The 26,385-nt window shown below is 36.8% G+C and overlaps 1 protein-coding gene across 10 annotated transcripts in view; it reads right to left on the minus strand.

Moving 5' to 3' along the window:
* The window catches only part of PAM (peptidylglycine alpha-amidating monooxygenase), a 167,500-nt gene that overhangs the window by 98,097 nt on the left and 43,018 nt on the right, over positions 1-26,385 (minus strand). For all 10 annotated transcript variants that reach the window (XM_021713729.1, XM_008060684.2, XM_021713728.1 and 7 more), the window contains 3 exons: positions 16,821-16,908; positions 6,228-6,313; positions 4,759-4,842 (listed from right to left, as the gene is read on the minus strand). In XM_021713729.1, coding sequence (XP_021569404.1) covers positions 4,759-4,842; positions 6,228-6,313; positions 16,821-16,908 — 258 coding nt within the window. The remainder of the gene's footprint in view (positions 1-4,758; positions 4,843-6,227; positions 6,314-16,820; positions 16,909-26,385) is intronic.

Consider the following 26,385-nt stretch of genomic DNA (forward strand, 5'->3'; position numbering starts at 1 on the left):
AAACTCCAACTCAAATAAATAAATAAATAAATAAAAGAATGGCAATGATTAATAAAGCAAACAACAACAGATGCTGGTAAGGATGCAGAGAAAAAGGAATGTTTCTACACTGCTGGTGGGAATGCAAACTAGTGCAACCTCTTTGGAAGACAGTGTGGTGATTTCTGAAAGGACTAGAAATTGACCTTCCATATGACCCAGCAATTCCTCTATTGGGAATATACCTGGAAGAACTCAAGTCATTCTACAAAAAAGATACCTGCACACACGTTTGTTGCAGCTCTATTCACAATAGCAAAAACAGGGAACCAACCATACTGCTCATCAAAGCTGGACTGGATTAAAAAAAATGTGGTACATATACACAATAGAATATTATGCAGCCATAAAGAAGGACAAACATATAAACTTTACAGCAACTTGGATGGATTTAGAGTCTATCATACTCAGAGATCTATCACAGAATCAAAGAACAGAGTACTGTATGTTCTCACTCATAAGTGGACCTTGAACAATTATCATAATACTATAAGAAAGAGATTGGCAGTAGCAGGAAATTGCCAGGGGAGGGAGGGGCACACCTCATCAACAAGGGTACCTGCATAATGAACATTTGTGTATACCTAACCTGAATTGTAACCCACATCTTTAAAATAAAATTTTAAAAAAATCATTCTGGCCTTCTCAAGGCCCAATCCTGGCTCACTCTGGCCACCTACAGCCCTACTCCCTAATAGCTAATAGTTTTTCCATGTAAAAAAGCCCAGGTCCAAGGGACATAGGAAAATGAAAATCCGATCAGGTTACTGCTAGACTAAAGAGCACTCTGAGTGTTTTAAGAATCAAGTCCACAGCTGGTGCAGTGGCTCATGCCTGTAATCTCAGCAGTTTTGGAGGCTGAGGCTGGAGGATCACTTGAGCCTCGGAGGTCAAGGCTGTGAGTCATGAATGCAGTCATTGTGCTCCAGCATGGGTGACAAACGAGACCCCAACTGAAGGGAAAAAAAGAAGCAGCAGCAAGTCCTAACAAGGACCTTTATGGCGTGGTCCCCACGGTCCCTCTCTTCTCATTTCTTGCCTTTTTCCCCTTTGCACTTCACACTCCCATAATGCCAAATGACCCAGAGTTCTTTGTGTCTATCAGGCTGTTTCACTCTCGTGTCTCTGTGCCTACTTTTTCTTTGTCTGGAACCTGTTTCTCTCCTGCCCCTACCTATGTGGGAACTCTTGATCACCCTTCCGGACCTTGCTCGGGTTCCATCTTTGAAGAAGCTTTTTCCAGACCACCTTCCCTTCCCCTTCTGGATAGACCTGTATGCTTGGTCTCTGCAGAATTCAGGTCTACTATGCATGTCTACGAGTATAATGGCCTATAAACACCTTTTGTGCCTGTCTTGCCTGCTAGAATACACTAAACTCCCACAGGCAGGAAGATTAGTACACCCAGCACCAGCACAAGCTTGACATTATGGCGTTTAATGTAGCTGACTGTTTTTAAATGATGCTTTTAACAGCTTCACATTCTGTACAACTTCCAAAACAACAAACAAAAAACAAAATAAAATATTTCATGTAACCCCACAGAACTCACTCTAAAATCACAGCCAATCTTCATACAAATAGAGATCACAGTCCAAGGTATACTCAGCTGGCTTCAGGTTACACTGCCTCTGAATCTATCACATTCCCACAAGTTTTGGAAGAAATTTTGCCTTCATTGTTGGTGCTTTATTAAAGAAAGGTCCTAAGCTCTTCAATTCTCTAAAACCTTTCCTGTGGAAAATGCTCAGACCCTTAAGCCAAACATTTCCCCACTTTACAGTAGAATACAGTAATTTCCTAGAAGTGTTACTTTCCTGTTTTACATTTTATAGACTTTAAAATATCATTGTTTTATAACCATGAAGTTCACATCTTCACTAACACTGGTATCAAAAGCAGCGATATGATTATATATGTACGTGTGTATTTGTGTCCATATATAACATATATATACATTTGCTGTATGTTTAATAATCAAAAGATAGGACAATTATTTTCCACTTCTAGGTGCCTCTGGAGATGAAGTATGAGATCCCAACACAGAACCTGCTTAAAGCAGAAGTCACTCCTATAGTGCATCAGACATGTAGAGATTCACATTATAAGGCTGTGAGTGAGAATGTACTACGCTAACTGGCAGAAACTAAAGGAGTCAACACAAAATGCTTCTACTTGTGGAATTTAAAAATGGAATTATAGGGCAATCCCCTTGGGTCCTCTCCCACTGTGGGAGTTTTTCTGTCCTCTCAATAAATCCTGCTTTCTAAAAAAAAAAAAAAAAAAAAAGGAATTATAAAGACAATGTTATAATACCTTAATTTAAAAAAAACCCACACAATTCTTTCTCGTTCATCTGTTTCCTTTTTTCTTGCTCCTTACAATCTGTGTAAACACACATATGTTTATATAGTCTATATTAAATTTTATTATTTGCTATTTTTGTTGTTACACCATCTATTTAACCAGCCTCCTAGAAAGAGACATCTGTTAACTTTTCAGTTTTTCATATTAATAGTCAATATTGCACAAATAACTGTGGGTGGGTAGCTCACTATTAGAAAAAAATCTCTTCCTTTAGGATAAAAGTCTAAAGCAAGATTTCAATGCAATTTATTAAATGTATGTGAAATGTAAAATTGCTTTCCAAAATGTCATACTAAACTTATGAGGCCTCCTAAATTGTATAAGATTCACCAAAGCCTTGGCAATCCTGGGACTTGTAATTTAATATCTACTGATCTCCCACTTAATAAATATAAATACCATCTTACTGCTTTAGTGAGATTTGATATTTTTCCATGTGCTTATTGACTATTCTAAATGAAGCTTAAGGGACAAGATGGTATCTAATGGTACTGAATGAATTACATGGGTTAAATTTTTATTTACATTTTTATTATATTACAATAAGTTCTGTAAATTACAGCACTAGTAACCTTTCTATCTCAAAATACGTTTTTTTAAAAAAAACTGTTCTCAAAAAAGAGAAAATGAAGTTTCTCATCCACTTGTTACAGAAAAGAATAACTATACGTTTACATATTAAAATATCGGCACTTTTTATTACCCCTAGATTAGAATTAAATTATAAAACAAAAGTAACTCCTCATAAGAAATTAAATTAAATTATTACAGTGACATATTTTAAAAGCCTGTGTAAGTATGCATTTTCTCTAGGATATCAATGCAGAATCCACTAGGAGTACTTACAAGGCTAAGAGGAATTAGGTTGAAAAGTGAAGTCTAGGGTTTTATGGAGACAGAGATTAGGGTTTGAAAGAAGGTATGTGGGTATGATGAACTACTTTTGTTGTAGTGGTCAGAGAAGGCCTGATTGCCTTTTTGAAAAAATTATAGTCTTGTCAATACTTTGGAAGTCAGCAGTCTTAGGATCTGCCTGTGCTACTGATATCAACATGGTAAATTTTTAGAGCACATAATTTCTGTCTTTGTTCCTCAAACACAAACATTATTTATTCCTTTGTTTTCAACGAAACCTTGTCTCAGCACTGCAGAGGGCTAACAGTTTAAGATTAGGTTCTATTCCAAAAATGAAAAGCTATTTGTGTACAACTCCAAGCACTTTTTAACATATAAAAACAAGTTTATTTAGAAGTTAGGTTCACAGGCTGGTCTGCAGGAGCTTGTTTAATTGATAGTATATCTGACCATAGTTCCTTCCTAGTTATGCACAATTATTCTTTTCAATACCCCTTTCCAGAGGGAGACCTCATTTACTGTCCTAGTTTTGAGTGCTGAGAATCTATGGACCTTCCAACCCCACGGGGCTCTTCGGCAAAGGTCTTAGAGGGTATTTCATAGGCAGAGAGTCTAGACTTAGTTGCTGGACAGAAATCTTACGTGTTCAGAGAGAGAAATGTATCAGGTTGGTTAGCAGAAATATAATGTTAAATTAGATAATGCAGAGGAATATATATAAATCACCAAGACATAGCAGAAAAGCCAACGAGCTAAGGAGAAATCTACTTAGTATTTACACTCTCGTGAACACAAGAGTATGAACCCGGAATGCATTTGGAGTCTGACTAAATGCAGCAGGAGTAACAAGCTCCAGTCTTGGTTGCCTTGGGAACAGGGCCCCTTCCTCATGTTAATAGTTCTATAATAAGAAAAGGGGCATTTAAATGGAGTGCATAGTAATCACAGGTAAAGCAACAGGTGTCTAGAGAAGTGTTTAGCAGTGTCTGAAGGGTGGGTGGGGATGGTGCACTGATTCAGTGGAAAATGGGTGAATTCATAAAGTGGCACATGTGGATGGATCAGACATTGACATAAGTGTCTGGAGAACCTCCCTGGTATTGTAGAATCTGGAGGCTCTCCTCATGGCTTGCTCATAGGAATGGAAGTAAACTACCTGAACCTTCCTATGCTTTCCAACAGTGTTGCATACAACGAGCAGCACTCCTACTAGCAGCAGGAGCAGGTTGGGAAGACAATACACTAGAAAACAACAGAGCTCTATAAAGGCAGCATAGGAGAAAACAGTAGGATGCACAGGTGCATAACAGAAATAAGTTCTAAAATGAAATTCATTCCTTCAACAGTTCCAAATTAAAGGAAACAAAAGCAGTTGTCCCCTAGCTGGCAGAGGATGCGAGCAATTCTTCATTTTATTATGTGGATAATAGTTTGTGCATCTATCTTAAACAACATGGTACTGGAAGTTTTGCTTAGTTCCAACATTTCAAAACTTACCTCGAAAAGCACTAATATCCCCATAGTGTACTTGTAGTACAAAGTATTTACTTCCAGTCTCTCCCCCAACTCTGAATCCAACACCTAAAGATTTGCAAAAACAAAACAAAAAAACCAGCATTTTAGAAATGGATGTCTAAAATGGAGCTAATTTCAGGTTGCTGATCTATGAAGTCCAAAGGGAAATAAAATAGCATATAACATATAAAATTACATTATATGAAAAATGAAATAAACTAGGCATGAACTAAAAATGTCTAATATAATCTGTCACTACTTCTCAAAACTCTGATGGAATTCTATTCACAGTTGCTACTTCAGAACCAGAGGAATTACTTGCACTTTAAGAGGACAATGTACTGCTTTTGAAAGAAACAGAACAAACAAAATTATGTCCTGTTGATTATTTAACAGACAAACGTAAACACATTCTCTCATTTTGTTTTATATATATCCATATTTTTTTATGTTATAATTGAATATAGGAAATAGACTTCTTAGGAGTACCTCAGGGAATTTTCTTCCCTTGTGAAAACAGGTATTAACAAAAATGTCACTGAGAAAACCAGTTACCAACTAGAATACTAAGTCCATTATATCAGTGAATTTTTGAAATCTAAATGTTCTTAATAGTATACTGTTAATACAGTTTGCTAGTAAGCTAAAAAAAAAAGCATACAGAGAAAATATTTATAGGCAGAGAAAAATATTTTTAAATCTGCTATACTAATGGATTTTTTTTTAAATGTCAACAAATTTTTGACAGACCTCCCTGTTAGTTTCTTGTTTGGAAGCAGCAGCCTGGTAAACCATAGCAAGAATTCTGAGGCTTATTTAAATCAAGGCAAAGCAGGCATCAAATAATGATGCTAGCCTGAGCTAGGGAAGCAAGAGAGGGTCATGGACCTCACAAGACCATCCTGAACCAGAGTAGACCTATTCTGTAACAAAACCACACACTCCCTTTAATATTAAGAAATATTCAGGTAATAAAAGAGAGTCTGGTAATTCACTCGCACACTGGAAGCTATGAACTGTTTAGAGATGAAGTCAGAAAACCAGCTGAGGTCTGGCATCACATTAAATACTTAGGTTCCAGGACTAGAAAAAAAAAAAACAAAACTCTGCTGAAACAGCAATTTATTTAATTCCTAGCTCTCTTGGCTCATGAAATGTGCCTGCTGTCAAGAACCAATGTGCCTTAGGCCAAAGGTGATGTGAGGTATACTTGGTTATTTTCTAATCCCATCTAAATTGTTGTGTGGGCATACTACTTAGCAAAGAGAGGCAGAGAAAGGGTAACTACCTAAATGAAACCCTTCCAATGAAAAGCAAATAATGCAGGTTTGTTTCCTGTGAAGCTGCAATATACAACATTGTCAACCACTGTCAGAAAGGACTATAATAAAAAGTGCTTTGGAAACAGAAATTAGGCAGCTTAACATGAGTCTAAGAGGTCTCTGATGTACCTTTGGGAAGTCGGGTTGGGGGAGCATTTCTTGCCCAGGCATACAGAATATTGGCTTTATCTTTACAGGTTCCTTCATCACAAAACCTGAAGAGGAAAAAAAAAATAGTGATAAATGAAGATTCAAGTAACAATAAAATGTATAAATTGCTCCCCACGGAGGTCGGAGATAAAAGAAGGTATTTGAAAGCAAAGAAAATCAATATATCATTATTGTATGATATCAGCTTTGAGATCTTAATAAAGACTGGAGCAAAGAACAATTTCTATGTGAAAAAAGCACATATAAGAGAGTTTTATTTTGCTTATTGCCTGATGTGAAACAATCCTTTGAAGAAGATATATAATTTTGACTTTGATATGCTCATATGTGGAATATACACTATGTAATCAGCTAGAAAAACCAGCATTACATAGAAAGTCTGTAGAAACCAAAACTGATGCAGTGGAAAGCTGGAAGTAGATAGAAGAAATGTTATACACATTTCCCCTTTGGGTCTAATTATTGTTGTCAACAAATTTTGGCCAAAGCAACAAGCAGTGCCCTCCCCCAGTTGGCGAGCAAAACAAATAAGCCCGACGTAAAGGGTCCCTAACCTTAACATACATGATTTTTCTGAGTTTATGAATACTGGCTATAGCATTTATAAGTTGTATCATACTGCACAAGTCCCTTAATCTTACCGAGCCTTAGTTTCCTCACTTGTAAAATAGGGATAATTAAACTTACCTCTCAGAGTTATTCTGTAAATCAAATGAGATATAAGTGAAAGCACTTCATAAACTTCCAAGTACTATACTAGGAAAATGCATTATTTAACAAAACATTCACTTTATCCAAAGATTCACTGTTGAGAGACAGTGCTATAGGGTGAAAAGGGCACCCAGGCAGAAAGATGTATCTGAAGTTCAAATCCAGAACCATCCCTTAACAGCTGTGTATCTTGGGAAGCTCTCAAAGGCCCAGTTCCTGTAAGGAACCCTCTTGGATAGAGCTATTGTGATGATGTGTGTAAGGTGCCCAGTGTACTAACTAGGGTATTTGGTAGACCCAATTTAATAAATGGAAAGCTGCCAAACCACACATTTCCCCCCCCCCATTGTACTCTCTCTCTTAGTTTCTTCTGTTATAAAATGGGAATTGCTCAAAATATTGCTAGTCTGAATTCTTATATTGGTTTTATATATTTGTGTCTTGCAAAACTGGGATTCAATAAGGTCAGAGTCAGGAGTATAAGCAGATCTGAAAAGCTTGAAGACTATCAAGGCCATGGACAAATAGAGTTTTTTCTGCAAGAGGAAAAAAATGTGCTCTGCCCTCGGCCTGGAAGGGAAGCAAAGGAAGAATGTGGTGGCTTCCTAAAAAGACTACAAAAGGAAGCTAGAAGCCTGGAAAACACCCAGGTCACAACTAGAAACCTCTGGTAAGAAGTTCCTTGATACTCAGAGGCATGAACTCCTACCGTGTTTCCTGCGGATAGCCAGACATGAGGCTGGAGGACAGGTAGTGTGCACAGACTGCCATGTTATCTGTCTGAATTAAGGGGTGAGAGACCCAAAACCAGGAGATCCTGATAAAGTTATGCTTAGCAAACGCTCTTGCTTCTATAAATCAGGCTGCAGAAGGAGATTTTGTAATGTGTAATGTAAAACACATCAACCAGTGGTTTCTTACTGTTCACTGTCAAATACAATATACTTATGATGAAGGATCATTACCATGTGAGAATTGTGCATTGGAACAAATGTCTGTGACATTCTTGTGCCAAGTGTGCTAAAAGGCTTAGGATATTGGACAGTGACCAAAAGCAAAATTCTCCTTTTTGGCCTCATGCTATAATAGTTAAAAAATGAGATTGTCAGATGTGATGATCTTTGTATCTTGCTGCTGTAAGCTACTAAAATTTAAAGATCTGGGTGGTAATTTTCATAGCTTTCAACAGAGATCATAAATATACAAGTGCCCAACACTGATGTGATGACAGTTTTTGGTTAAACAAGATAATTGTTTTCTCTGATATGGAAGTTGGTTTTCAATGTATGACTAGAAAGAACAAGATTAAAATATAACAGACAAAACTGGTTTAGTAAACTTTTTTAAGTTACATATTTAATTATGTCATTTGCTGGCTCAAAATCTTTCAAGGCCTTCCCAAAAATAACATGAAAATAAAATCCAAATCATGTCACATAACACATAAGACCTTTCATGATCTGGGACCTTGCTGTATCTCCAGATAATACCCCCATTTTAGTCATGCCAAGTTTCTTCCAGTTTCCAGTCTCTTTCTTCTCTTACTGTTCCCTTTGGCTGAAATACTCCATCCCAGCTCTGTGTCTAAAAAATCCTGTAGTCATTTTTTCCTTCACAATTCGGTTCACCATCATCCTCAGCGAGATGTTCTTTGACCCCTAACCCATCCAACTTCCCTTCTTTAACCATAGCATTCCTCATTCTAAGTCTCCCCTTATCTCTCTCGCCGTCCAGAGTGTAAGTACTTCGTGTATGTGGGGCCATGTCTTTGATGTCATACTCACAGCATCTGCCTGGCGTTCAATAAACAATGTCCAACAAATGTGTGGTGAAGCTCTCATCTAGATGAGCCTTTAACTTTCCATGTTCAGACACTTAAAGAACTGAATTGGCTTAAATTGTATTGCACTATCATGTTTATATATTTTTAAAATTTTAGATAAAAATTTAACTAAAATATAAATACCAGTAAATTTGACTTATTCTTTGCCTGGCATTTTGAACAAACCAACTAAAGAATTCACTTTCAAAAGAACACTACAAGTAAGTTGTACTTTAAAGCTGAATAAACCCAGAGAATTTAAGTAACTTCAAAAGGTCACACAGCCAAACCATGATTGAAAGCTGGCTGTCACACTCCATTCTAGCTCAATTCGTGACATTACTTTATGGGCACAGAATGCTATTATATGAAGATAAGCTTTGATTACCACAATCATCTCTGAACTGAGCTGCAATTTGTTCATGCAGTTCCAAAATCAAATTCTAGATGAAATAGGTGTTCTTCTGACCTATTCACAAAGAGGCAGTGATTTTATATTTTATTCTCTTATCAGGTCTAGCAAAATAAGAGCTTCAAAGCAAATCTTGGCTTAATTTTTAAAACGCTGTTTGATGATTTTTTTAAAAAGGTATTAAACTCGAGACTAAGTAAAGAATGGCTCACTGGAGGACACTGGGGAATTGAAACTCATCCTAAAATGTAATGAGAGGACTAAGAGGAAAAACAAGAGGCTGAGAGAAATGGATCTTTAACTGACAAGAGTGGCCAAGAGCATTTGGATAAAACCCCATGCCTCTTTATTTTCACCTTTCTATTTCCCATTTTAAATGACAATGCCTTCATATTTTCTTCATGTAAAATTACCAAAAAGAGAAAGATGACATTATGTATCTTGGCTATTCAAAAAAAACCCCTACAAAACTACATGGGATTTTTACTTTTCTTACTAGTAAGAAGAGTCTTCAGGCTGGGAAGCAATGTAACTCTTGATCAATGGCTGTTGTAATTTCAGGCCTCATCAACCAGGATTCTTATTTTTATCATTCTAGCGGCTTCTTCTAAAGGCTCCTCCAGATTAAGCCAATTAAATTGTGAAAAGATTCACATAGCTCCCTTGTGGTTTCTTAGTATTCATAGTAAAAATGATGAAAATTAACATTTGAAAATAAAACTAGTCTGGATTCTTGGACCTTTCCTATGGAACCCTTTTCACCTCTAACCCATGGGGAAACCATTCAGATGGCAGGAATATTTTCTGACTGTGCCAAGCACTGAAAAGTGCAAGCTTGTCATTTTGAATTATCCAAATAAAGCATGACTGACTGCTAAAGTACTCTCTGGTTGTATCTGTTAGAGGCTATTAAAAATCCAAGGTTACTCAGGGAAGATCAGTGCTGATAACTCATTTCTTCTTTTGGCTAAAAACAAAAAATAAATTGTCATGCCCACCAGTGAAGTCTGTTTAGCCTTAAATTTCAATTTTAGTGCATTAAGTATCGAATAGAACCACAGCCAGGAAAATTAATCTAAAGCTAAAAAGGTTTTTGTTGTTGTATTTCTTTTTTTCTTGAGAAACACAACATAAAATCAATGGCATGAGTGGAAGTTCCTCACCTTTCAAAATGCAATCCATGTGAGTCAGGTATTCAAATACCACTAACTGCTCTATAAACCCATAGAATATTTTCCCCAATTCAGACAGTCCTGTGAGAACTTCAATGCAATGGATATGTATTAACATAGTAATGAGAAGGATATCTAATGGGAAAGTTAAATAAGAATGGTGAATAATAAGAAAATTAAAAGTACCAGCCTGATAAATAGCACCATGGTCACTACCCCTACTCCCTCACCCAATGAGATTAGGGAAGCAGTAAAGTCCATAAAAGCCGAGGCTGTGTCTGTTTCACCTGTATCAAATTCTCAGTGCCTAACAAAGTGCCTGGCACAAACTAAATGGTTAATAAGTACTGTATTGATAAATGAATACGAAGAATAGTTATCACTTCTATGAGCCAGGCACTACATAAGCATATTACTTAGATCACCTCACTAGCTCTTCATAATAGCCTGATCAAAGCCATCAATGATTAGAAGCCCCATTTTATAGATGAGGAAACAGACCAATACAGGTTATGTCATTTAGTTAATGTTTATTACAACTATCAAGTAGCAGAGCTGAGATTGGAAACCAACATGCTCTAATTTCAAAAGTTCTGGCTCTCTATGATAAATATAGCACTTACTACTCTGCTAGACATAAGGTATAAAGAATAATGTCCAAAACTATGTAGTGTTTGTTTTTGTTGAAACAGTCTAAGGGGTTACAACTATGGCATTCTATTGTATTAAAGTTGACGCTAGTCTACTATGAATTGGGCAATTGTTAAGGAACTCCACACTCAACACCTCTAACCAAGACCCCTAAAAATTATTAGCCAAGAAACAAAATCATTGATAACTAGAAGTTAGAACCACCTACCAACTATATTTTAACAAATTGATCTGGTACACTATCCCAATAGGCAATAGAATATTAATCAGTGATGACATTAAAGTGGGAAAAGAAAATGGACACCATTAATTTTACCCTACCAGAAATTTACTAAACTTTGCTACTGCATGCAAAGACACATTTTGCAGTGTTTAAAACAAGGGACAGTGTAGATTTTGAAGACTGTATTATTTTTATATATACTGACAAGGCAGTTATGTATGTTTAACTTTAAAAGTTTCATATAGCAGAAAAAACTGCAGAAGACATCCTGTGCACTTTGCTGTATATATTGTCTAGAAGACAGGAAGTCAGTATATAAAGGGCGCACAAGAAGCCAGCATATGTAAATATCCTTCTCAACCGAAGAATAATTATTGTCATGAGGAAGGTCACAGAGCTGTAGGGTTACCTGGAAAATAACATCACCTTAAAAAAAAAAACCAGTCATTTAAATGAGGACCCAAGCAGGGTATGTATATATACATGTAAAACACACATATACATATATATATGTTTTAGCTACTTTTCTCTTTCTCTTCATCAGCATCTGTAACCCTGTGGAGATAGTGGCATTTAAAAAGACACAGCAAGTGGTTAATAAATAGAAGCAGTCGAAAGGGATTTAAGCTTAAAGCTTCATATGATGGTAAAGCACTACTGCTTTAGCTTGAGAATGAGTCCAAGTTAGAACAGCTGGAAATAGCCTCATTTAACCAGTTGGGGTTTTTCTTTATCAAAAAGCATCAAACAACCTGTGGAAGCCATCTTTGATTCGTTAAGATTAGTTGGTCACAAATGTCATTAGAAATAGTTTTAAAATCAAATATTAATAAGGAGAACTAAAACTAACAATTTTTAGCCATGCATGGATCACACCAAAGTATAAGACTGTATACATAAGAAGCCCACTCGTTTTCATTATCTAATATTTTAAACACAAAATCTTGGGATTTGCAGACCTAAATTGCTTTCAACCCTATGTCTTATGCTCAGCAGAACAGAAAATGAACCAGCCTACAATATTGTATTTTAAAAAAGAGAGTGCTTCAGAATTACCTCAAATGTCAAACAATTTGTATGAACAAAATACTGTGACTTTCAAAGCTTGAAACTCTAAGTAGCTAACCATTCATCATTAAAAAAATTGATTATTAAAGTAAAAGTAGAATAAAGAAGGCACTTTGCAGAATAGACAAATGCAATATTTTAATTTCCTAGATCTTCTCAAAAAGTACTATTTTAAAAATGGAGAACAGTAACAGACTCTTATATTTAAATTGCCCAGTTTTAAGCACCTCCATTTCCTTACTGCTCAAAAGAACACCTGCTCACCTATGGCTCATGTTCATCCAACAAATCTGGGGAACTTACAATTGCCACGCTTTGAATTAAGTCTAGAAGTACAAATAAGGTGCAACAAATCATGCTACTGCTATGCTTGCTGCTCTCTTGGTGCTATTGCTTTTCTTTGGTCCCAAGATGGGGTTAATCATCTCCTCCTTTAACACCTGGGAAGCAGGCACTAGGGTTACAACTGACAGGTACTGTCGCCTTCTTTCCATGGGTCAGCAGAGCCACTGCTTCTCCATCAGCTGGTCCTTATTTGCATCCTCTAGAGGTATGTTAATTTGGAATTGAGCACCAGGCCCACTCTAACTATAAAGGGACCACCCTACAGTATATTAAAAGGTTCACATCAATGTATGCAATTTAGATGCACATGCATATAATTAACTAGACACATTACCAGTGTGAGATGCTAATTTGGAATGAGACACAAAAGACTGGAATGTGTGCAAAGGAAAAAAACTTAAAATTAAAATGACTACATAATGAAAACTGCTTCATGCTGTGTCTACTATTTTCATGTAAACTTAATATAACTGTAAATATATTTTAATGAACAGTAGAAAGAGGCAATTACAGAGAGCAAAGAAGGGCAGCACAGCAGTGAGACATCATCAGAATAGCTCTGTGCCTTCATATTAAAAGTGCTGCCTGAAGACAGAGGATGAATTATAACTTCATAATTTCAGAGGAAACATGTTTTCTATATTAAAGACACACACCTACTTGCCAACCCATTGGCAGTGAAAATACAACACTCAAATGAAAACAGGAAAAAATCCTAACCAGCAAACAGAAAAGAGAAGAACTATGAGCCTGACATTTTGATGCTAAAATACCCAAATAGGCTGGACACAGTGGCTCACACCTGTAGTCCCAGCACTTTGAGAGGCCAAGGTGGGAGGATTGCTTGAGGCCAGGAGCTCTGGACCTGCCTGGGCAACATAGCAAGACATAGTCTTTATGAAAAATAAAAAAAAAATAGCCAAATATAGTACTAGCTACTTGGGAGGCTGAGGTGAGGATTGCCTGAACTCAGGAGGTCGATGCTGTGGTGAGCCATGATCCTGCCACTGCACTAAAGCCTGGGTGACAGAGTGAGACTCTAACTCAAAAACAAAAGCAAAAAACTGATTAGCTTTTTCTTCTTTTGCTAAAACAGCTTTGTACCCCTTATAGATCTCCCTAGAGTGTGAATGAGTTCTTGATATTCTTAAGCATCAAAAACCACTATAGGTATCATACTCAAATTATACGTGAAAGTCTTCATTTAAGTGTTGTCTATATCTTGGAACAACTGAAGAATAGATTTGCAACTGTAAAATGAGTGTGATAAATTCCATGACTCAAACATTTTATAAAAATAATGACACTAAGAGATTTTTGTTCTTAGTAGTGTAATTCATGTGGGAGGATAAGAGGCTAAATAAACAGTTGGGAAGTATTCACTGAATGCTCTCAGGGCTGAGCCTAATTAGGGATGGGGCTGTGAAACAGCTGAAAATTCAGCCCATGCAATATTCTGTGAGCTCAAATTCTTTAAAGAAGCATGGATTTTGCCAAATATTGGAGGGTAAAAAATCTATAGTAGAGCCAGGCGCAATGGCTCATACCGGTAATCCCAGCACTATGGGAGTCCGAGGCGAGAAGATTGCTTAGCCCAGTAGGTCAAGGCTGTGGTGAGCCCTGATTGTGCCACTGCACTCTAGTCTGGGCAACAAGTGAGACCCTGAATCAAATAATAATAATAATAATAATAAATCTGTACTATCTTTAAATGAAAAATAAGAGGCCTGATTGTGAAAGTCCGAATCAGTACTTTTACTTAATGCATGTCTCCTGGTTTGCATACTGAAAAGATTCTACTTTTAAGTGTTAGATGAATACCTTGGGCTTGGTTTAAAAAAAATGGATAACTATCCATTATTGTCCTTATTTTATGGTTATAAGTTCAATTATGACGAACCTATAGATTAAGTGGTAATATGGGACACAAGGCGGATATTTTTAAATCCATTTAAAATGATATGGGTATAGTGTTATTAAGAATTCTACTTAATGATCCAACTGACTGGCAAAACACAGCGGACTGCTTGCTTGTGGTAGGTCAGGCAGTGCACACATCTCCAGCTCCTAGTCATAATGCCTTTCCAGTCAGACTCAGCATTTGTATGCAATTTATATTCATAGAATTATGGCATTTTAGAGCACAGGGAGGTTTTATAAATGATCTGGTATAAGTCTCTTGCTATAAAATGAAGAAACCAACTTCAGCCCAGATGGGCTAAATAATCTGCCCAGGGAATTCAGCCAGTTGGTTCACTGCTTTTTCATTCTACCATGTTGCCTTTTAAGTAATAATTTAGCAAAAATGTAGCAATTACTCTCCTCAAAATTTCTGTCTTCACTTTCATTTATATCTTTCTTTGAATCTTCTCTTCCCCCAGCGTAAAGTCTTTTGGTCAATATCGTTTATAGACTTAAACTCAAAACGGTATTTTTAAGAATATAATAAATGTTTTTTGAAAAACGAAGTAATGTATTTTAATATTCCCTTTGCTAAGAACAGTGAACTAGGTTAGATTCATTTTATACAATTTGTCTCAACAATTAGAACTATATTAGCATTTAAGCACTGCTTTATTTTCTCACTCATTCCCTTTAACCAAGGTTCAGCTAAAGCCGACTTTAAAGCTTATGTCCCTTCTAGCTATTTTCAATAATTCTAATCCAAAGATAAATATTGTTAATTTCAGAAGAAATCATTTTAAAGCATAAAAACCAAAGGATGTGATTTGCTGAAGAAGATTCAGAAAAAGCTGTCACAGAATAATCTTTTAATCCTAGAATTTTATTTACAAAAATTTATTGGAGAGCAAAAACTGGAATGTTGATACCAAAGGGTATTAACTGAGATTTGCTGACTCTGTTTTTACATAAACCCAGCCATGTGAGTTGGGTTCCTATGTGATGTGTCCCTCTCATCAAATAACTTAAGCCTATTAACAAATGCTTTGATGGTACTCGGTCCATGGAGATTTCCACTAATTGCCCTGTGCTTTTAACAGTTCCAAATACATATTATAATTGTTTATTATAAAAATGACTAGAGAGCAGTTGCTGCTTGCCTCGCATCAGGCTAATGAATATTAGGATGCACACAGAGAAGCCTATCAGTCTACATGATTATGTAGGGGCAGGAGCTCAAAACATAACTCTTCTCAATGCAAAGCAAAGCACACCAGTCATTCTGGACTACTGCATATGTAACAGAGATTCTGGGTATATGTGACAAATATGAGGCTTAAAATGTGTGGGTATTTTCAGAGTTCACTGATTTTCAAGAAAAAACAAAGAACAAAATGAAAGAGAATATCTCAAGGTGTAATTACGCTGTAAACTTCTAGGGGTAGAAGACATATCTTATTTTTTCCAGAACCTCCCACAGCACCTGCTACAGTTCTGGCATATAACAGGCATTTAATAGAGATATAGTGATGGTTCTTGACATAATATTAAGACTCACCATAGTGATCAAAACAATTTCCAATAGTAATATTTATTTGATTAAATACCTGAATTCTAATAGTAATATTTATTTGGATGAAATACTTGAATAAATGGGAGGCACTGCGATAAAATGGAAATAACTTTGTATTTGAAATCAGACTACCTAGGGATCAATCCTGGTCTGGCACCAACCAGCTATGTTACCTTGAATAAGTTACTGAAGTGCTTTGAACTTCAGGCTCCTTGTCTGTAAAGCAGAAATAATAATACCTGCTTTGACAGAGACATTAGGATAAAATGACATGGTATGTCTGGATCACCCAGCACAGTGTTTGTCTAACACAGTCCTCAATGAGCAGAACCACGGTACTGCTCTTTGGGTAGAATCATGAACCTAAAATGTTAACATCAGAGTACAAATAATCTAAATTTTAGAGTCTTTACAAGCTTTCTGCACCTGGACACACTATGTGTAACAGATATTTAAATATTTAGTAAGTCAGTGACAAAAACTGATAGATATGCCCCATAGTAGACTGTGACAACCCATGATAACCAAGTGATGCCAATAAAGTGTTCTTTTTCTAAAAACAAATTCTGCTTACTTATTAATCAGTTGTAAACTATTTGCACCAATACTCTGTACTTGCAAAAACACACACCTTGTCTGTACCCTCTCATACTGTGAGTTCATTATCCTTACCAGTAACTTCCAGTGGAGGAAGGCATATTGCATCCAAAAAGTAGCATATGATGGACAGTATCCATGCTGGCCCGAGGCTTGAAGTCAACTGTTAGGAGAAAATAATATATGAATGTGAATACAAGTTATACTTCTCTGCACAAATGACAAAAGAGACACATCTTTGTACAGTTCTAAAATCTGTATGACAAAGATGTTTTCATGCACTCATGAAAGAATGCCCTGGCTGTATAAATTACCTTATGCTTTAAGATGAGCATGACTTGATAATTTGATTAAATTACATAGTAATCTATTATATAGTAAGTTGAAAACATAATAATAGGTTGACTATTACACATATACTACATGCACACACTTTATTTTATTTTGTTATCTGCATCAAGAGTATCATCTGTCATACAGGCTGGAGTGCGGTAGCACAGTCATGGCTCACTATAGCCTTAACTTCCGGAGGAGTTGGGACTATAGGTGTGTGCCACCACGCCTGGCTAATTTTTGGGGTTTTTTGGTAGAGACACGGTCTTGCAATGTTGCCTAGGTTGGTCTTGAACTCCTGGGTTCAAAGCAATCCTCCTATCTCCACCTCCCTAAGTGTTGGGATTATAGGCGTGAGTCACTGCATCTGGCCTCACACACATTTTATAATGGAAGACCACTCTTAAGGTGGTAGGAGCATTATGTGGGTATAAAATGAAAGCTACAGGCTATGTATTCACAATATATTTCCTTCTAGCTTTCAGTAGAGTGCTGAGTACTATAAAATACTGTACAACATTGTAGTAAAACAGAAGCCACAGTTAGTGGTCAAAATATGAGCACAGAAATTCATAAGACAAATTTATTAGCATCTTAAAATAACAATTGTATTGTGGTCACTGGGATGTATATGGAGAAACAATTTACAAGGCAAGAAAAATAAAAGATGAAAATGTATCTTTGTAAAAAACACAAAAGATATAAAATTATAGTCCTGGGTGAGCATGGTGTACTAGTTCAGAAATATTGAAACTTACACTTTGTCATTTCCCTTTTTCTCCAAATAATTGTGGTTGAAAGACATTAAAATAAACAAAACCAGTGCAGAGGTAAACAGAAAAAATTAAAAATAAATTATATATTATTTATGCGCTTCCTTTCCTGGTGTGGGGTTGGCACATCCCTTTTTGTCCTCACTCAAAATACTGTCCAAAACACAGCAGAAGCTTACAAGTCACCATTACACATAGTGCTAAACAGCCTAGAATGATCTTAAGTCTCAAGTATGTGCAAAACTGCATCTTCTAGCTATTTTGATCTTGTTTGATAAAATTAATAAAACATAATTAATTGCTAGAATCTGTATTTGAGACATGAGTAGTTATAACATTTTTAAAAAATGTTCTACATCAAACTACAGAACCATGACTTGCAAAGAGTAGTTGATCGGAAAACATAGGGCATCTATTTTGTGCCACCTCAGCTCACAACTTTCAGAAGAGATGAAAAGCCTTTCATTTACTGCAATGAAAATAAAAACTGAAAGCCTAAATATGAACTCTTGGAGTTTCAATACCATCATTTAAAATACAAAAAATTGGGTTGGGTACAGTGGTTCACGCCTCTAATTCAGGACTTTTGAATGCTAAAGCAGGAGGACTGCTTGAGCCTAGGAGTTCAACATCAGCTGAGGCATTAGGGAGACCTTGTCTCTATAAAAAATAAAAAAATAAGTTGGACATGGTGGCACATGCCTGTAGTCCCAGATACTTGGGAGGCTCAGGAGGAAGGATTGCCTGAGCCCAGATCAAGGATGTGGTGAGCGGTGATCACAGCGTTAGACCCCAACTCAAAAATAAACAAACAAAGGGGAATGGCTGGAAAATAAGACTGACATTCTGTGAAACTTTGTTCTCTATTATCAAATAATATAGTAAGCCTAAGAGACTGAAGAAGACGCTTTGGAAGGAGACTCAGTTGGAAGTTATAACTTCACATTTTATAGAAAATCATATTGTTGCAAAGTCTAAGTTTGTTAGCAAGAGAAATAGAACGAAAAAGAATTCTATCTCCCCTTAGGTGATCTTATTATGGGTGGATAGATTTCCTATGATTGAATCCTTCTTGGAATTTTGATAATAAGTCAACATGGCCTAGTGAAGATAATTTCAAGAGATGAGCTGATGTATGCAAAACAATGTTCCAAGTATCAGCTAAAAATCCAGGTAGAAATAGACAGCAGAGAACTTGAACTGTGTGATTTGTATTCAAGAAAGAAGGTCTAAGAATTACGTATATGGGAAACACTAAAAAATTAACCCTAAAGCTGTGAGGGTGGACAAAAGCAGCAAAAGAGGAAGTAGAAATTATACATAAGGTCTGGGATGAGCTGTCAGAGGCAGTTTAGGAGACACCAACAGTGTTTTTTAAAAATATATATGAATGCAGTATGTATGAAGCTGTGAAACAAGGACAAACTTTTTAGGAAAAAGAGTGAGCTATCAGTAATTTTATAAAATGAAATATGAATAAGCTAAGATTCAGGCAAGGACAGGGGAAAGATGTGTTGGGAAAAGGAACAGATCATAAAAGCCACAGTTTATAATCTTTGTGGCTGTTCATTAGGAAGGAATGAAAATGGTTTGTCTGATCCCTTGTTTATACAAGGGGATCTTCTAATTGTCCTTTATGCAGTAAAAGGCAAATCTTAATTACTCAAAGTATAACTTCTCTAACCATTTTCTGATTTTTTTTCTCATTCTGACATACTATTTTAAATTCCACTTATTTGCTCCACTTTGAACTCTGACTAGATATGTGCTTAATTTGCATTTCTAAAATGAGAAACAAATCTATGTCTTTAAGTGGTAGTAAAAGAACATTCTTCAGAGTTCCTTCTCACAAAAACTTATTCTCACTGACTCATACAATCATTTCTCCTGAAACTCAAGATTTAATTTAAATGCAAAGTAAATTAGTGGCACACAACAAAAACAAGCAACTGACCATCTTTTTTCATATCCTAAAGAAAACTATAATATCTAAATATTTATATAATTATAGTTCAAAGTACAATCCATTGCAAGTTGAAATGAAAAATACCTCCGGCAAAAGGAATGTCATATCAAAATGCAAATCTAAAACAAACAGTAGCTGCCTTAGAATAAAGCAGTGCTTGGGCAATTTCATTGAAGGGCTTGTTGCCACTGGGGGCTGGGTGGGAAAAGATTAGTCTGACAGGTTCATTTCCTGGGTTTGCTGCATTCCAACTTACTATGCCTGGCTTTGCAAAATAAAACCCCACCCAATGAATAGGAATAAGGTCTGCTGGGCACAAGACATACAGATGACTATGTGGGAGATTTTAACACAACACAAAACAGAATATGAAAAAATATTTAAAAATCACATCTTAAAAAAGAAATTTTTCCTTTATTTCTCTCCCATCATGCACCAAAGAAATAAAGGATCCAAGGGGAAGAGAGCTAGCGGATAATAATGAAAACGACTGCATTTAAGTGTGCGATTCTGACAGGCAGAATAAACAAAGGCAGCCTTGGGATGGTGAGAAACAGTGCAAAACACAGCCTCGAGAGGATGCAAGGGAATATTCTATCCAGTAAGATTAAAAGTGCCACTGACGCTTCTAACTCAATAATAAGATGACAGCTGCTTAAGTGGAAATGGGACTTCAGTCTCAATGGGAGCTAGCAGTTCAGACTGCTTCATGTAGAGGATCAGGGAAAATTGTATAGGTGAGTAAGTCCTGGGAACTAAAAGGCTTTGAAGGACTAAGACTCCAGAAATAGTGACTCGCACATACTAATTAAAGGAAATACGGTGACACTGAAAGCACATAGGTTGAAGGACTTCTCAAAGGATAGTGTCAACCGAAATGAAAGATGTGAAAGTATGTGAGGGGGACAACATATTGAGCAGAGAGATTTCTAGGTCTAAATTCTGGAGTTCTACACAAAATTTGTCCAAACTACATGAGATTGTTTGAGACGTATGGTCGCTTTTAGCTAACATCAAACTACAATCAGGGCCTTAAATTCTCTAAGAATGTGACCTAGGAGAGGGCTTCCTTTAGCAATTTGCTTTTTCTCCACTTTTTTCCTTTCCAAGTGGATATCCAGGTCTGCATGTCAATTTTTTTTTTTCCTGCCAAACACGGGATGTGGAAAGATTCTGAAGAGCTCATACAACCCAGTGGAGAAACCTGAAATTTTGGAGATATTCATGAAAAAATAACCAGCCCTAAACTACCCTAAATTAACATTGGAAATGGCAGGAACATTCTTCTGAGCTAAAGACAGACAGTGGAGGAATACTACAGACCATGGAAAATTAACCTATTGAATAAAAAATAACTGACTTGAAAATTCAAGTTTGGAATTCAAGAATTTTGGCATTCTAGAATTGCTGCCTGTATATCTCATTAGAGATAATCGTTTAACTTTGTATCTTTTTTCACCCAGTAGAATCATATCAGACACCATAAGTTGCTTATTTCACTTATTGTGGCTGTTTTGAAGTGTTATTAAATAATTTTCTTCAAAAATACTTGTCAGCCTGAGCTATACATTAGGATTACCTATAAAGCTTGGTTAAAAAAAAATACTGGTGCTCAGGGTCATCCCAGATCAATCCCTACCCCTCCCCAATCAATATCTCAATCAAACCTCTAGAGGTCATTCCCAGGTAAGTGTATCTTCTAAAAGTTTCATAGGTGAAATCAGCAGTGAATCAACTATAGTCCACATGTTTGAGTTGCTGAAGACATTCTATTATGTGAACATACTTCTGTTTAGTTAACTAAATTTAGTTAATGTGGGTTTGTATTGTTCCTTTAAATGTACAAACAGTAAAAAACAAGGCTTCTTTGAAAATAAACTTTAAAAAACTGTTTCTAAAGGTAAACAGTTGATATTTTAGAATTGTTTTATTAAAAGAGACCACTGGAAGTCTGTATTACATCATGTAATTTTAGCTGTATCACCTAATAAAATCCTTTTAGTACTCAGGGCTGAGGCAGGCATAAAAATGAAGCTTCTAGTGATTATCTTGTCTGAGATAAAGAGTCAGTATTCTAATACTGGTTGTGCTTTCAATATTGAGAGAATTGAAAAGGTGTAAGGTTCAAGAAACAATAATATAAAACAGATGCCATGATTTTTTTCCCCTTTATTTTAAAGATGTGGGATATAATTCAGGGTTAGGTATACAAATGTTCATCATACAGGTACCCTTGTTGATGAGGTGTCCCCCTCCCTCCCCTGGCAGTTTCCCTCAACTGCCAATCCCACCCCCCCTTCCCTGGCAGTTTCCCACGACTGCCAATCTCTTTCTTATAGTATTATGAGAATTGAGATGTCATGATGATTTTAAAAGGAATTACAGGCCCTAAAATCTTACTACTAACATTTATTTCCAATAAATAAATAAATAAATCAAGATCACACTTCAAACGCTGCTCAAAGGAACTGAAGATAGTAATGCTCCAAATTGTAACTTAAGTGGAGGACATGATCAACCTTAATGTTCATAATCTTGCAGTTGGGCCAAATCAGCAGAGATAAATGTAAAGCTCACAGCACTCTAGTCCATTTGCCAGCATGTTAAAAACCAGCAGCAATGGCATATGACATTATCTCCCGCAAGCTTACCTACCATAACCACGAAGCGGTTCTACACTAAAATAAAGGACTTTTGCTTGAACATTTTCAAACAGAAAGCTTAATAGTGAAGCTCTCATTAACCCTTGCTAGCATGGGTTAATATAATTATAAATTATAAATAATTCATAAAGAATCCTTAAGGTGGTTTATGGGGACTTTAAGCTGCGGATGCCAAATTGACCAAGAAATAAGATACCCAAGAGAGACTATACCTTGAATGCTAATTTAAAATGAAATAATCCTCACCTCTAAATAAAGGAATATCAACACACTAAAAAAGAATGAAACTAAAATTGAACTCTATGGTATCTACTAGAACCAACTAAAGAATCAATAAACAGACGTTATCAGCCAAGCTATGCAAGACAAATTAGCATAGGATCCATCAAGCCCTGTTGTTTTGTTTTTTGTAATGTGAGTCCCTATAATAGTCCCCTATTAATTCTCTACAGAATCAAATCCATAACACCCATCTAGTTTTTTAGGGCCACGAATAACACTGTGCTAGTCCCCTACCTCACCACATTTTCGACAGGGCAACGCTTCCATTCACTTTTCACTCTGATCAGGCAGCCTTACTCACTTAATAACCATATCACTAAGGGTGTACCACATGCCATGCACTCATTTACTTCTCACAATGATCCTGTTAGTCTGGTCCTTTGTCCTCCCAAATAGACGAGCCCTGAGGCAAGAGAGATGGAGTAGCTGTCTCCTGGTCATGCAGATGGTGAGGCCAGTTGTGAATGTGGAGTGGACTGCCTCAGAGTTCATTCTTTTTTCCCCCTCCCACTCCCAGAGCTCACTCTTTTAACCACTGTATAACCTTGTCCCTCATGCTTGTGCCCAATGTGTTCCTTCTCGCTCATACTGTTGGCCACTGGAATATTCTTTTCCCCTCTGTAGGTACAAATAGGCCATCTTCCCAGGTCCAAATCAAATCTTGCCTATTTCCCTTGTGAAATTTTCTCTGACTAGACCACTTCACAGTGATCTTTTTAGAGCTGAACAGTAAAGTAGTTTCTACAGAATCCCATGAAATCTTTCACCACTGAAGGACATCTACCCATCAATTTGATTCAGATATTCTGAATTGGCCATTTTACTGGGGTAGGGAGGTGGCATTTTGACATTTCTGCCTGAAAATGGCGATGTCAATACGTTAGTTACTTTTTTGGTGGTCACATCCCTAACTCTGAGCTTTATAAATATAATGAAATGGTTTTTACTCTTTTTCCACCCATTTTTACTACCTAAGAAAAGTCTGGGAGTTGTTGGAGGATGTCAGGTTGGAAATGTGGGTATCTAGGTGACCGAAAGATAGAGGACATTCATGAATTCCCTGAGACTCTGAGGCAGGGAACACAACAATGGCTTCTCCTTCGTGATTATGACGAAGCAAACTGGGCTTTATTCAGTCATTAGAGACCTCTAGTATATGCATCTTATTGGGGCTATTGATCCTAGCTCTTTCTGTGTAGCTTTCACTACGAAACTAGAAGAGCTTCCCAGGTGCCTACTGGAAGATACTCAAAGGTCCGTTGGAAGAGAGGCATTATTCATTATTCATGTTGGAAAAAATCCTAGTTGAGCGGAGAAGGAGAAGAATACTCAGTCAACCAATTGGTAGCAAAAAAGGTGATAGAGTGATTACATGGGGATGTGGACTTCACACAGTATACACACACACACACACACACACACACACACACACATACAAACATACTTTTATTTACTGCTGTCAAAGTCATAAAATATGGATATATGAGCAATGTACCCTGCCAGGCCTTGGTCTTTATAGTCACACAATCTAGTGACCCACAAGCATGATCAAAATTAGATTGTTCATGCGGTTCTTGAAATACCCCAATATCACCTGATTATTTGCTTTGTTTAAGAAAGGTCACATTTGGAAATAATCAAACTTAACTGCCATTCTGCAGTAGAAATGGCTCTACATTCAAGAGGGAAGCCCAAGAAAATGAAAAACAATGAATCATTAGATTAATTTCATCTATTTCTAAATTCAATAGCTTCTATCTCATTTGTATAGTACAATTTGATAGATAGGGACCTGCCATCATTCACCAAGGAAAAGACACATTTATTTACAGGTCATCCATGTGCAGGAAAGCAAGTGGATGAAGATGACAGTCAAATTTCTTGGCTGAGTGGGCTCCTGTCAGAGCCAATTCCTCTGAGTGTCTGTAAAACACCTTTTAGACAGCACCACAGTTCAGTGGTCAAATGCAGATTTTATCATATCTTCACCCACACCAATTCCGTGATTTCTTATTAAAACAATAAACAAATGCAATGCTCTAGGGAAAGCTCTAGTTTTGTTCAAAACATAAAAATTATCTTCAATTCTTACTGTATATCTACAATTCTTATTGTATTTCCCCAAATACCTACTTTAATTCATATTTAATAATTCAGCATCATACATGCTGTATGCTCATATTTTAAACATAACAGGAATATATGCATATGAATTCCATGAAGACTGTGATGGTATTTTTCTAAAAATTATGGAGTATATTTAAGATGGGTTATATCACTACTCACATAAACACAAAGCCAAAATTGTGAGCTATCTACTCTTGACTTTAAACACCATCAAGAGAGTGTTTTAATCCCAATAACCAATCTGAATTGTACACTGACTTTTGCTATTTTCTTCAGAAATTTGAAAAGTATAAGAAAAAGTCCTTTTTATATGAGAATTCTGCTAGGCTGTAATTTCCTTGAACTTGTATCATACCTCACACATCCCTACTGCCCAGCCCAATCACTGGCACACAGTAGAACTTTAAAAGTTTGCTGAATTAATAAACAAGTGGCTTTTCTCTAAAAAACAAAACAAAACAATGATTTCTTATATTAAAACAAGAATACAATTAAAAGCAAAAAGGTAAATTGCTTACTATTGGAAGTGTTAAGTTAAAAAATGGCCAATCAAAAAGCTTTTCGAATGTGTACACATGTATTCAGCAGTAACTATTAGGTCCCTGTCATATCCTGTGGCATATATCCTGCTGCGATTAAAAAATTTAAGAAGACATAGACCATAAAAACAGAAGGCATAAAAATCAGTGTCCTTCCTTTTTTTTTTTTTCCCCCTTCTGAGTCAGAGTCTCACTCTGTCACCCAGGCTGGTGTGCAGTGGCATGAACACAACTACCACAGGATTGACCTGCTGGGTTCAGGCGATTCTTCCACTTCAGCCTCCAGTGTATCTGGGACTGCAAGCATGTGGCACCACACTAGGCAATTGTTTTTTTAAATTGTAGCGATGAAGCCTAGCAAACTCCTGGGCTCAAGGCAATCTGCCCACTTGGACCTCCCACAGTGCTGGGATTACAGGCATGAGACAGCACACCCAGCTGTCTCATTCACCAAGAAAATAATAAACAAATAGAACAACTATTTTAAAAAGTGCTAAAAAGAGAAAAAAGAATGAACAGAGTATTATGGATCTTCTCAACTCTTCATTTTCAACCATTTCTAAACTCATAAGGCATCCTATATCTGAATTTGGGAAATCCACAAAAAGGTTAAAGCTTCATTCTCTCTGCTATCAGAATCCCTTAGAAAAGAAAAGTCAGCCGGGCTCAGTGGCTCAGCCTGTAATCCCGCGCCTTCGGAGGCTGAGGTGAGTGGATTGCCTGAGCCCACGGGTTCGAGACCCTTCTGGACAACTTGGCGAGCCCTCATCTCTACAATAAATCAAAAAGTCAGCCGGGCGTAGTAGCACGTGCCTGTAATTCCGGCTCCTCGGAAGGCTGAGGCGGAAGGATCGCCGGAGCCCAGCAGGTCGAGGCTGCGGTGGCCGGGAGCGGCCCCTGCACTCCAGTCTGGGCGACAGAGTAAGACTCCAACTCGAAAGAAAGGAAGGAAGGAAG

Source organism: Carlito syrichta, unplaced genomic scaffold (assembly GCF_000164805.1).
Source record: "Carlito syrichta isolate Samal-C Ts95f unplaced genomic scaffold, Tarsius_syrichta-2.0.1 Scaffold304700, whole genome shotgun sequence".
NCBI classification, from domain to species: domain Eukaryota; kingdom Metazoa; phylum Chordata; class Mammalia; order Primates; family Tarsiidae; genus Carlito; species Carlito syrichta.